This window comes from Brachyistius frenatus, unplaced genomic scaffold (genome assembly GCF_029030835.1).
Source record: "Brachyistius frenatus isolate BFR_SWC_R1_liver_20210118 unplaced genomic scaffold, ASM2903083v1 Contig_49, whole genome shotgun sequence".
In the NCBI taxonomy this organism is placed as follows: Eukaryota; Metazoa; Chordata; class Actinopteri; family Embiotocidae; genus Brachyistius; species Brachyistius frenatus.
Genome location: NW_027210648.1, coordinates 491,237 through 505,539, shown reverse-complemented (window position 1 = coordinate 505,539; position 14,303 = coordinate 491,237). Strand labels below are relative to the sequence as shown.

The 14,303-nt window shown below is 38.5% G+C and overlaps 1 protein-coding gene across 2 annotated transcripts in view; it reads right to left on the bottom strand.

Annotated features, from left to right (window-relative positions):
• The window catches only part of tgfbr3 (transforming growth factor, beta receptor III), a 63,760-nt gene that overhangs the window by 34,572 nt on the left and 14,885 nt on the right, over nt 1-14,303 (bottom strand). For both annotated transcript variants that reach the window (XM_069703983.1, XM_069703984.1), the window contains exon 3: nt 8,016-8,203. In XM_069703983.1, coding sequence (XP_069560084.1) covers nt 8,016-8,203 — 188 coding nt within the window. The remainder of the gene's footprint in view (nt 1-8,015; nt 8,204-14,303) is intronic.

Here is a 14,303-nt window from a genome sequence, read left to right as displayed (position 1 = left end):
CCTGGAACCAATCATAGTGTTATCTGATGCGTGTGTATGTGCATGTGTCTTGTCTGTCTGGATCTTGGTTCTTTCTGGATCACTGAGGGTGTACAGAAGGAAGGGGAGCTGGGGCAAAGGAGCTCAGTGATGGAGGGGAGGCGGATCAAAACCTGTTGACCGCTCTTATCAGTGCCACCCACATATTTGAGCGCGATGGGGATGCTACCTGGAGCCTTTCCCCTGCAATGTGATGGTAATCAGTCTGCACTCAGCTAAACGCCAAGCTGCAAAAAAAGAAAAACCTGAAAGGACGACAAAGTGAGACGGGATGTCTGGATAGTAATCTCGAAGTGATATGGCAGAAAAGCAGGGGCACGCTGTAGAAAATAACCCAACAATGAGGCAGGGGGAGGCGAAGTCAGGAGGAAAGACCAAGATCACACTGATAGATAAAAGGTAAACTAAAATCCAAAACAATTTTTGAAGTGTATGTCAGTTGGGGACTCATTGCTTTCATTCTTCTTCTCAGCACTTCGGATGTTACTTTATGTGATTTGATTCCCCTGGTAACGTACGGCGTGCTGATGTTACACGATGAGCTATCACTGGAATTTAGGAGCAGAGAGGAAAATGTTCAAGTAACGTAGACCTTATTAACTACTAATTATACAACATGTACATGTGCGTGTGTGAGTTTGTGCTCAACCTCCTTGCATGCTATTATAATGTGAAAACCAGTGGAGGACTATGAAAGCGGAAGACACAAGGCATAAGATTTAAATACAAAGCTTTTTAATACATTGCAACAAACTTTTTGAAATTTTGAAACATTCAAAACATTGAAAGCAATGACAATTTTTTTTTTAATTAAAAACTTTGTTAAAATAGAATCACAAAAGCTTTTAAACATATTCAAATGTTTTTTTTTCAAACACTTGAACAACTTCTTCAAGTTATGTAACTGTTTTTAAAAAGACTGACACTGCATTTCAACAGATTTATTGATTCTGGATATGGTCCATGCAACCCCAGCCCTTTATTATAAATGATATTCAGGTCAGGAGAACTCCTAAGGGAATAATTAGTCCTAGCAAGCAAAAACTGTAATTGATAACAGTATAGGGAAAAACAAAAGCCCCAAAGCAAGTGTTAATAAAAACATTTCTGACTTTGTGTGTGCAGTTGGTCTTGTGTGAGCTCCACTCATATCTGACAAAGTTCTCACCAGCTGTTTGCACCTGGTGAGCTCCTCCAGCTAGTCACTCACAGTCTAAGATATCCCCAAATTCCAGCTGATAAAACAGTCAACCGCTCTGCCTCACCCTGATTCAGAGCCAGTGGCAGTGTTTGATGTTTGCCTTTGGTAAACTGATTAGAAAAAGACGGGCGATTTGAGATATCACCGGCTCCATTTGTTGATTTTTTTTTTTTTTACCCTATCACTCTGACAGGCATCTTTTTTTTTTCTGCTTTATCTGCTCTACAGTTCGCACCAACTTTAGAACAAAATGTCTACAATAATGTAAAGCTCGTGTGCATTAACACACATGTGGTCATGGCTTGTTAGCAAGGTGCATAAAGAATGCCTTTGCATGGCACATGACAGACGGAGCATCTGGAAAAATGATCAAACTTGATACCTACAACTTCGAACCAGAGAAAGAGGATAGAACACTTCACGTTGAGGTTATTGTTTTGGTAGAGCTTAAGTGGCATAACACCAACACCTCCAGGTCAATCGTCAACCTACAAAAAGATATTTGGCCTCAAAATCTCAAGGGATTTAAAGCTTGAAGGAAATGTGAGCAGCAAGTCTGGTCTGCAGCACAGATCACTCTGACTGACTCTTATTTGTTCTGTCCAATTTCATGAAAATCATTATACCATTATTGAAGGAAATCAATCCCTTCTGAAACACAAAGCCTCGACCTGGCACGGCAGGATTTACTATGACTCGCCAGCCCAGCCAACAGTCGCTATACTTGACCGATCCAAGAATACTGCCTTTCCAATCTGGCCTGCATCTCTCTTGCCAGAGGCCCACATAGGTGAAAGAAAGGAAGGGGCTCTCTGATCAGTACTAAAACTGAAGAAATCATCACTCTTTATTTCAGACAAATGTGAGGAACACTTCAGAAGTAAAAAAAAAATAAGAAAATACTGTCCTTGCAAGCCAGTGTCAGAAGTGGTCCTTTTATGGAGAAGGGGAGTTGAGAGTGTATGAAACAATAAGCCGACAGTTGAAACACTGAATGCAAAAGCCAGGGTATGAAAAAAATTAAATTAAATGAAAAAAATGCTTTGTCTGAAATAGCAAACTCGCTTGCATTCTGAAGAGGACAAGAATGAGTGTAGAATATTTCATGGCAACTTCTCCAAGAATTTGTTGCGACAATTGCTAAGACCAACAAATGTCAACCTCAAGGTGGTGAAAAGCATCCTTAATGTTTGTGCAAAGTTAAGTGGCAATTTGTAAAGTAGATTTTTAAATATTTCATTGAATAAGAGAAGCTCCTTACTTAAGTCAGTGGTTACCCAAAGCTTCAATCTTTTGAGAACCATGAACATCTGTGCAAAATGTCATGCCAATCTATGCAAAACATGTGATATTCCATTCAGGACCAATGTGGCAGACTGAATTCAACATCTACAGATGTTTTTCAGGTCTATCAAAAACTGAGCTGCACATCGTCTGTCTTTACAAATTGTATCATGCCCTCTAAAACAAAGCTGTGATTTTGGCTGAGATTAATGATTTGGAGCTTTCTTTAAAGGTTGTACATCGTAGACATACTGTGCATTAGCGCTAATAAAAAAAAAAAAGAGACCTTTAATTAGTTAAAATAATGTGCCCTATTCACAGTGTGGAGGGAAAACGTTTACCATACAAGCTGAGACTGAACCAATTATGAAAATTACAAAATAATTATGTACATTTCAGATTTTATCAGGGTTAATTAAATTATTCATTTGTTTGTGGAAATGATGGAAATGAACCAGCAATTAAATATTGTACTTGAACACAGTTGTTAGGAAGCTGTACTTCATTTTAGTCATTTGATTTCTTTGAGGGAACATGTCTCTTTCCTCATGAATACTTATATGTTGACACAAGAGTCGAACAGCTGTTGCTACTTATTAATTTAAATCAGCAGTGCCTGTATGTAATACCAGTGATTTTGACGATTCTACTTTTGTTTTGGATGCATCAATAACAACAGGAGGGAATTTGACAAATTCATGAATTGCTCATATTCTTAGTTTCAATCCTACTGCACTGAAGCACAACATACTTTTAAATGAGCACAGGCTGCTAAGCTCTCATCAGGTCTGACCACAAGACTTGTACATCACTAGAATACTATCCAAAATATGATTTTTTTTTTAGATTTTTTTTTTTTTAATTTACGTAAACATTATTTCTAAATTTAGGCTACCTGAATGAAAAGCCTATTTTCAACTTCTCCCTGTTATTATATGGTCACTTCCAACCCTGTAAACTTAATCTTATTCCAGACCAAGTACTACACACAGTCACCACTGAAGCATTCTGTTGCACTTAATAACTTTGCTTTGGTGGGAAAATTGACCCGGAGCCAAAGTGTGTATTCTGAGTCAGGTCCAGCTGTGCATTTCTTTCTGTGGATAACAGTTCATACACGTTAGTTAATTTCCATACAGAATGAGTTCACTGGTACAGGCAGGAAACAATTCATTGCTCCCAAGTCTTTACTGGACAAAAATATGGACAAACTGCAAGCCATGACTCTAACACATGGATGTGAAAGAGACGTGAACCAGGCCCACACACCTTGCAGTTGCATGTGTGTGTGTGTGTGTGTGTGTGTGTGTGTGTGTGTGTGTGTGTGTGTGTGTGTGTGTGTGTGTGTGTGTGTGTGTGTGTGTGTGTGTGTGTGTGTGTGTGTGTGTGTGTGTGTGTGTGTGTAAAAGTGCCTGAAATTAACCATGTGATCTCCCTTGTCCATATTAGTCCATGCACACCATGTGCAAAAGCAGATTTATTTCCCTTGCCTGCAAGGCTTAGCTTTCAGACACATAGTCAGAGTCAGTGGGGCACGTCATGTTCTCCAGAAGCCCCTCAATACAAAAAGACAAAGCTCAGCCACAGGCATCACTTGTGCTGCAGGCTATCATTCGAACCATCAGTGTGTTCTGTGGCCCAGACACCACTTCCTCCCCCTTCAGCAAAGCTGAGGAGAAAATCGACATAATTACACACTGACCAGGCACCTCTGTGCTGACTTAGAAAATATGTAAAGGATGCACATGCCAAAGCAAACAAAAGAAAAGACCAATTATTGAGAGTGAAATCAATTTGCATACCTCCAAATCCTACAACAAAAAAGAAGAACTTTGAACTTTGATGGCAACTTTAAATGAAATATTGCAGGTCTGAGTTGCAGAATACTGCACTGGCAACAAACAGAGCTGTGTATGTAGACTACTTTTACAAAAATCTGTTGGGCACACATTGTGCACACGGATGGATGAAGGTGAAATGGTTTATTCTGCAGAAGTGGTTTAAGAAGTTTATGTGGGTGTTCTATTCCAACATCAAACTAAGATGATGTTGGAATCCACAATAACTTTGAATCTAAATTGACCAAAGCTACTTTTTCCTATGCAAAGGAGCAAGCAACAAACTTTAAATAGACACAGTTTATGAGTGTGGAATGTACAGTTTGTTATGAGGAAGTAAGCACAGGAATTGGTACCGGACGAGACAAACTTCTTTACTCACAAGTTTACTTGTGGTGGTAAAAGATAGATAATAGGGGGCGGCACGGTGGTGCAGTGGTTAGCACTGTCACCTCACAGCAAAAAAGGTTCCGGGTTCGAATCCGGTCCTGGGCCTTTCTGTGCGGAGTTTGCATGTTCTCCCTGTGCTTGCGTGGGTTCTCTCCGGGTTCTCCGGCTTCCTCCCATCATCCAAAAACATGCACCTCAGGTCAGGTTACCTGGCACCGCGCTAGTGGCAGCCTGCTGCAGCAGCTCCCCCCTGAGAGCCCCCTGCTGTAGTGAAGAAATTTCCCCTCGGGGATTAATAAAGTGTATAAAATCAAATAGAGAGAAAGGCCAAAACGCCTTTTAACGAAGAGCATCCTTCAGTGTTCAAGGATGCTTAGCATCTCCTTTATTTCCAGATTTATCTTTCCACTAGATTGTTACCTCCTCTTGTCGTGAAAGATCAGGGGCAGATTGTGTCAATGAGTCTGCCCTTCAGCACAGTCCTGTTGAAGGCTCAGGAAGGAGCTGCTTATGTCCGAACAGGCCAATCTGTGCCCATGTCTCAGGTGGGAAAGCAATCAAGGACCTGAGTGGGTAGATGGACGGAGTATCCTTTAGGGGATCTTATCTAATCATAAGCACAAACCTCCAGTAAGAGAACGAGTTTCTGCAGGGCCATCCAATCCCAACTAGAGCCGGAGTGACCTTCTGCAGGAAGGGGAGCAGACAGCTGGATTTCTGCCTCCTCCACACTTGACCGTGGACGGATGGGTTACCAAAAGCTGGATAAACTGATGAGACTAGATACATTTCACAGACTTTCATTTTTTTCATTGAATGTTTTGACGTGTACAGCCCAGCCCTATCAACATATGGCTGCACGATTTTGGATAACATGAGAACCTTTGACAATTTTTGCTTAGAATTGAGTTCAAAGTTTTCTCTTGATTTTTTTTCAGTAGAAATGTTTAGCGTTTTCATTTACCTGATACAAAAGACAGCTGAAAAATATCATGGTGCCTGATATATGACAAAAGATATTCTAGTATAATATTAAAAATAATGTAAATATTAAGATTGATCAAGGAAGTATTGTAAAGTTCAGATCAGTCGTATCAATGAAATGCTAGTACTGAGTCTAATAAAACACAGTTGACTCCAATTTTTCAAAAGCTACAGACTTCAGATCATTTATCATCATTGATGAACCTGACAGAGAAAATTACATCAAATTTAAACAGCAGGCCAATCATTACAATATCTGCTAGTTTTCCTTGCAGCTGTGCGGTCATGCGAGGTGCATGTAATTCTCAGCGAGCAGGCAGAATTCTGCATGATAACTGTCATTATACCAGCATGTCAATTTTGTACAACAGAAAGGGAATGTTCTGTTTAAGCGTAATGCATCACTGAACATAAAAACATTCAGCTTTAGTCTCTTGTCGCCTCTTATTTAAACCTTTGAACCAGTATTTTTACGATTCATTGTGCAGCCCTATATCAACATTTACCGAAGAAAGAAATCTTACAAATGTTTCAGAAAATTCAAGAAGTACCGCACCCTACCGCCTCTACAGTAAATCATGTGAAGTGAACATGACAAAGTACAACAAAAACAAATCTCTATCTATAACAGTCCATGTAGTAAAGCTTCCAGAACAAGTGCAGACAATGAAGCCAGAGAGATTTTTTTTTATTTAGCTGCTGATGCAGCATACTGACACACAGTGTGTCTGTATATTTGGGCTTGGCAGTGCTTACATCAGGTCCAAAACTACAATGGCGAGTCTGAACATGCTGCTTTTCACACTGCTGCGACTGAGCAGTATGATATGTGGGCCAGTTGAAAATCCAGACGCAGCATTTTGAAGGCTGTGGGTTAATGGTTCATATACAAACTATGGCTCATGGTTAGGAGTCCAGCCAGAAGATGAGCTGTATAACACCTGAAGAAAGGGAGTGGTTTCTCAACCAACATCAACTTTAAAAGCACTATCAGGAGATGTGCTGACAGTTTGAATGAGTGTGCTAAAAAGATCTGCTCAAAACAAATAAGTGGTTGAAAAATACCCCATATTTAAATAACTTCACACTGTCTTCTTTTTTTCACCTCTTAAAGGTGATGTGGTGAGGTGAGGTAAGGTAAGCCCAGCTGATTATCAGGTTTGGGACAGGTATATTTTACTTGTGGAAGTAGTGGAATAACAATGATATCCATCAGATAATTGTGATGTGTTAAAGCCAGGATGCACATTTTTAAATGACAAATTTCAAAAGTGAAGAGGAGGAATGAATGATAGTGACAAATTTTAGTGCTGTTAATTCTTTCTTTCTTCACTCAACATTTTGATTTTAGATACTGTATATCCTTTATTTTCTAGACATGTTGTATTTCTTTCCAGTGAGATATTGAGTTCATGGCGACTTTGCGGTTGTAAATATTTTTGTTGCTGCTGTAGAAACAATATTTTGCCATATGTACAAATACAGGTTTTTTTTATAATTCAACTCTTTAGTAAATAAAAATAACTGATAACATTCACCATTCACAAAGAGCTAGCTTTACAAAAGTTTTCAGATCTTTTTTTATGGCACAAAGTAGATTTTTTTTGAATAAATATTGCAATAATAATAGTCCAAAATTACAGATGTATGTGAAAATGTATAGTTTTTAGTCCATCCATGCCCATCCTCCCTCCCTCCACCCCCAATGCTAGCACAGCACCTAGAAACCAAGAAGAAACCCTGATCTGGCTAGCATGTTAGCTGAAAGCTCAACAGCTACAGTCATTTCGCAATCTTCCCTATTTCATGTGGATGTGCCAATGAACTTTAGAGTAGCACATTAACATGACTGGGCTTTCATATCATAGCTTTGGAAAGAAATTTTCTCTCAACAAAATGGAAACAGACTGGCAGTGATTATCAGAATTCACAGAATGAAATAGAGCAAATAAATGAGGCCACTGGAAACATTGAGGGGAGCAGATCTTACATTCTTTATCAGGCTGAATAATATAATCACCAGAAGAAGAGATGGAAGGCACATAATTTTTCTGTGGACTCTATTGTTAATGTTGAAAAAATTATTCACAACTATCTGCCATTTGCATTGTCATTTGAAGTTTCAATTTGTTATGATAGTGAATATGGATTTAGAGATTTTGTGCAATGTTTCTCTGTGAACTATTTCGGGTCAAATTATTCAGGAGATGTTATAGTAGTTATAGAAAATATAACTCAACTTTCCTTTATTAAAGTTTCTTTTACTAAAGATGACTTACTTTTGCTGAACTGTTGTCCGGTCCCTCTGGAGCATGTCCTCTCAGGTTGATGATGTGGACCTCCTGGGGCAGGCTGGTGGTGCCCCCGCTTGCACACCCTGACAGGGCGGTGAAGCTCTTCTGGAAGGCTTGCACCGGGTGTCCCTTTCCCACTGGCAGCAGCTCACAGGGGCTACGATACAAAGGTCCTGCAGTGGGAAAAAAACATGGCAAGGTCAAAAAACTTAATACATGGATGGACTGTGTATGAAATAGTAGAGGGATTTTTAATTTGAAATGGGTTTTTTTTTATTTGAAATGGATACAGGAAGCTGCAGCTTTTAGCTGATGACTTAATCCGTCAGTTATGCGGCATTCAGCCTGCCACTGGTGTAACTTTACCACTTAAGACTGAGTGATAGGACAATACCGGATGCACAGGATTCAACCATCAAGTCTCACAGGATGTTGACAAAATGATGTAAATCATGTATAAGTAAGAAAGAGATTTTCTAAATAACTAAGAATACTGTAGAAATATGAGTCTATCTGTCTATTCAATACTTTGCTTCAGAGTAAATCACTTCAGTCAATGACTAAGTATATCTACAACAAATGCTTGGACTATCACTATGTACAGTAGACCACCTCTCATATCGCTAACAGACAATTACCACTGTCAGCTGTAATTGGTCTGTTGTTCTTTATCAGCCATGAAATTATATATCATTACATTACTTGCAAAAGGGGATCTGGGTGGACATGTGTGATCTCTCTACAGAGTTCTGTCAATCAAGCAGAGTAGTAAAAAAAAAATGATTGCACCAATAGTATGATATGCAACTTCTTTTTTGTCAGCTACAAGCTTTCAGGTGGTTAACAATGTTTACAACAGCCTGAGAGGTTCCTATAATGTAAACTTCCATTATGTGTTATATCTGTGTGACCCACTTAAACACATTCAAAGTATAACTTCAACTGTAGATACGCACATCTCACATGGAGTCAGGGTGACACAAAACAAGCTGCTGTGGTTTGAGTGACGTACCAAACAGCTTTTATTCATTAGAAAAGTCATGATACTATGAGAAAGTATGTGGCCTAGTTTTTCTCGGGGTCAGACCTTGCATCTTACCCCACAACCTTGTGCCAGCCGAGGCCCGTTCACATTTGAAATGCATCACACTAAACACGCAAAGGCTGCCAATAGCAATCAGAAGAAGCATTTGGAAATAATTTAAGTCTGAGCAAAAGAAACTTAGATAACAATGCTAAATTCTTCCCGACTGACTCCAAAAACACAGTGCCTAGCAGTGGGGTACAGCTGGGGGGAAAAGTATTTTTCGTTCAGAACACATAGCTATTGTTTTTTTCTTTCCGTGCCATTCAATAAGCCTATGTTAGATGAGCTAGATAAAGCCAGAGATCATGTATGGCATAGCTGCCTTCTACTTGTTGTGAGAAACTCACAGAGGCTTTATTGTTACCATATTTCTCTCTTGAGACAAATCCCAAACCCTTGACAGACATTCTCAACCTGGACTTTGTGCTGTCTCTTATTTCTAGTGAGTTCACTCGCAAACCAGAGATTATCTTGAGCACACATAGTAAATACAGCGAGGTCTTGCTATAGTGATAAAAACACAGTGCCTAATGGCAAAAACCTGTAGTTCATCAGTATTTCAACCCCCGCCTAACCCCCCTCCTTTTTCCTCCCAGAGGACCGAAGCCTATTCCCTCCCTAACCATATCATCACGCCTCACTCCCACAAACACGTCTGAGGGCACTTCAACTCACTTTTTCCCCTCACACATGGAGAATAACAAACAACTGCCAGACAAACAAAGAAAAACGTAGTCCTTTCTGAGAGACTGCCAAAAGATTACAACACTTGTTGGGCAATGATCTGATTTTCTAATTTTTAAAAAAGACGAGAACAGACAGGCATATGGGAGGAAAAGGTATCACATAAGTAGAAAAGTAGGGCATTCAATGTGGCATGCTTTTTTGAGTCTAAGAAAGTCAATACCCGCTGTAGGTTCAGTAGTTTGCTCCCGAGCAAGATATACCATCCAGGGTTTTATGGAAATAACCAAAGACATTCATTATTCTCAGAATATATTTCGATGGTATCGTTTACCTGTCATCTAGCCTTTATTTTGGGCAAAATGTTCTCAAGGTATAGGCACAACTAGTCTTTGGATTTTCAGTAATATACAGTGGTGATGCTCCCCGGAGGAGGAATGTGTTGGATGATCTTCCTCCAATTTCCACTTGTACACAGAAAATATTTAAATCTCACAGGCAGACTGAAATTAAAATTTCTGAGCATATGTTTGCCCCTCAGAGGATGAGCCCTCCTCTTTCTGAACACCTCATGGGCTGTCTCAACTAAAATGCCATTGTAATACATAATCCGATAGGCAGAATATCACTGACCATGTTTTTGTCTCGAAGAGGGGGAAAAAAACCCTGATTTAACGATGATTGTTATGATGAATCACAGGACCAATTTTACATTTTTACTTCAACCTGCATTGACTTATTAATTGAACATTATTAGCAGTCATTTATACATGTGTTACTGGTACTTTATTAATTTAAGTTCAATATCCACATTATTTCTAGCACTAGTTAAGTCTCTCCTAACCTTTTCAGGAAAAAAAAGAAGAGGATTTTTAAGTGTTAAATATGCGTCTTTACGTTCACCAGCTATTTTCTTACTTTGTACTGTGTGTATGGCGTTTGGTGCTGCTTTTCAGCCTCTAGTGGCCCTTGGGGGGCTCAGGGCGTCATCAGAAAACTTTGTTGGAAAAGTGAACAGCATCTAAAACCCATTTCTCCCATAACGTAGAATTTGAAGGGGTTTCATCAGAAATTCATCCAATTCCTGTTACTGTCGAAAACCCACAACCCGACATCCAAAAACTGTTCACGCAATGACGGGGATGGTGTGAAAGTCAGATTTATAATTTTTCTCTTGAGAACTTTTTTCTGTCTTACTACAACTGTTTTTTTTGTTTTTTTTTAAGAAATATCATAAATGACTTCCATGAGCGACTGTTTGAAGATGTGCCATAATCTCTAACGAACTACCTCTTATGACAGCAGGCTGTTTGAAAAGCTTTTGAGAGACTTTTATTTTTATAAAATGTACATTTTTGAAGTAATCATTTAAAGTTTCAAATGCAACATTTGTCTTAACTTGATTTGATCAAATCTTTAAGTCTAACACAAATCATTCATGAAACAAAGGCCAAACTAATTCAGTTATTTTATCAAGAGTTTTATTCCTATAACATATGTCATTACCATTAGCCTCCAAACACAGAGGATAGACAAAATTATGGAGGAAATAAGGCCAGCATCTGTTAGCCCTGCCATAGTTTTGCATCTGCTGTCACCTTGTCTGTCTGGTGTTTCCCCCCGCTTCTGTCTCGCCTTTGCATCTTTCTTTTTTATTTTCCCTTGGTCAACGGTGGAATACAGAGTGTGTCCTGTCCAACTGCTACTAGTGACTTTTAGCTGGCCAGGCCAAACACCCACAGCAGAGGAATGAGAGAAACTGTTGTTCACTGCCAAAAAAACAAGTCCAGTCTGAGCACACCAGATATTCTACAGACTCTATCACAGATACCTTCATAACCCAAGAGATACTGCAAAATTGCATGGTAAATCTGATACCATAGCAACAGCAATCTCTAAAAATGTTTTAAACTCTTAGAGATCATACCACAGTACCAGGTTATTGTAGTAACCTTACTATACAGGTATACGAAGGCAAGTATGAGTAGTAATCTCAGCAAATACATGAAAATGATTTATTACTACCCATTTTGTAACTCTGAATTATGACAATTTGTTCTGTTAATATTAACAAACAAAGAGCTTAGTTCTATGACATTGCTTTAGGACTAAAAATTAACATTGTCAAGACAGCAAAATCTTCTATATGCTTGCCCCCTGCCCAGCTGTGAGGTCAAGTCACATTACAAATTCTAATAACTGAAAATTTGTTTTAAATGCAAGATTGTAACAGTTGTATAAAAAGTTAAAATATGATTTCAAAATTTGAAAGTGTGAATGTGTTTTATATCTGTTTTTTATTTGTAATATTTGCAATGTGAAAAATATGGCAGAAAATGCCTTGCAGAGATTTAACACACTCCTTTGAGTTCAATCTGCTCCTTTGGCTTCCCATGATAGTATTATTTTTGACACTTTATTAGTGGGGGAGGGATCTGAAAAAAGAAACCAGTTCAATCTGACAACAGTCTGATTGGGCACCATCCACTGACCTCCAACAGATTGTTGTGCCCTGTGGTTTTACACGTAGAAAACACAGTAGTAGGAGAGGTTCCTGTGTTAACAAGGCTCAGTGGAGGATTTGGGCAGCTGGCATTACTGGAGCAAACAAACAAAGGATCAGAAAAAGATCAGACTTTATTAAGCTAATGGGATCCATCAAAGGAGGCTCGTTATTTGCTGCTACTCAGAATTCTGTAGATCAACCTTATAGATCTGAATATGGCCACGATCAGGTGCCAAAAATATTCAAATTACTCTTCATTACACACTGCATGCCACCGGTATAAACCGAAAAAAAACTATGACAAATGTCACAGGTGTAAAAACCCAATTTTTGGGTTTCAGCTGTGCAATTGAAAAGAGCAGAAAATACAGGGCAGACACTTTATAACATGCAATAAACTTTCCCTTCTTTTCTTTTTGATGTACGTGGGCACAGACACAGGAAGTTACAAAAGCTTGAGCTGGATTTTGCCCAAGCCCACTTAAGCTTGATACTCAACTTACTGGTTACCATGATCAAGGTGAAAATAGCTAAAACATATGCCCTGCATTTTGAATCACATATTATTTATTTTTTCTTTTAGTAAGGACTACAGCTACACTTGTTCTAAGTGTAGCTGTAGTCCTACTTATGTTCTGTACAGTTAACACAAGTGTCTAACAGGATTAAATGGTGAAGTGATGACATTTTGTATCCAAATTGGCAAAGCTTAACTTCATTGTAACATCAAAATGTTCTGCAACAACACTTTCCTGGACAATATTTACCACCATAACTCAGAAACATAAAGGGAATTTGTGGCCATATTTAACTTATGGCCAGATATTGAATTGGTGATCCAATTGAAGACTAATCTTGGGTGTCCACCTTGAAATAGTTGTGACTGTATAAATCTTCTGTGCTGTCGGGCTGAAGATATGTGTGAATAATCCACATTTCAGAAAGTGTAACTTCTTTGCCGTAATATCTATATTTGAAGAGTTGCCTGCTCAGCTTTACTGGCCAAGCATGAGAAACACATATAAGGATTACTTCAAAGTCTTCACTATTGTATGAGTTTGAACAGGTATGGATGTAAACTGAAAGTTGAGTGATTGGCAGAAACAGTTTTCCTAGTTTTAATGGTGGTCAATTTCTAAATCCATGACCAGAGTTGCCTGCAGAGTGGCTGAGTCTACACAATGAGTAAAACATATGAATGGGAAAGACTAAAACTATTGACTGACATGCACCTTAACCTACGTCTTTTTCTCCTAACCACCCCCAGTTAAATGTTTGTTTCTTCAGTTATGCCTTTTTGGGGGTTTTCGTATCATATATATATATATACACACACAGACAAGGATTCTAACAGAAACACTCGATATTGGCATTAGAAGACCAAATGGAAACAAAATGTATTTTCTGTAAAAAGATATTAATCATATTCTTATATCATTCGACATTGCCTAAAATATATTTAGGCTTCACGGTGATAGCATTAGAGGTAAGACAGGAAGCGAAGGAAACCATATTAATGAGACAAAGACTGTGTAAATACTCAATTTTGATATATTAAAACAGTGTAAGGTCCAGGCAGTGATGTCACTAGATACTTTTCACAGTCCCTGGCAGGCTCCTTTTGGACAATAACTTCCTTTGGGATTTTAACACTAATATCATTTTCAAATCTATTATTCACATCCAGCAGAATGTTATTTCCAACTATTAAAATATGGATATAATGAATAGTTAAAAATCATGGATTTATTTTCACAAATTTCCCTTGACTTCAAGCTTATTAAAGGGCATCCTTGTCATCTTTTAAGAAAAGAAAAACAATCACTATATAGATCGATATTATGGAGAATACTGGCTGGCCTGAAGTTCTTGAAATAGATCTGTCTGAACGAGTTATTTTCAATTAGCAAAAGCAGCCACATACAACGTACATAAAATAACTGAAAAAACATCAAGGGCATTAGATGAGAGAAGAATTACACGAATTTGGCAAAAA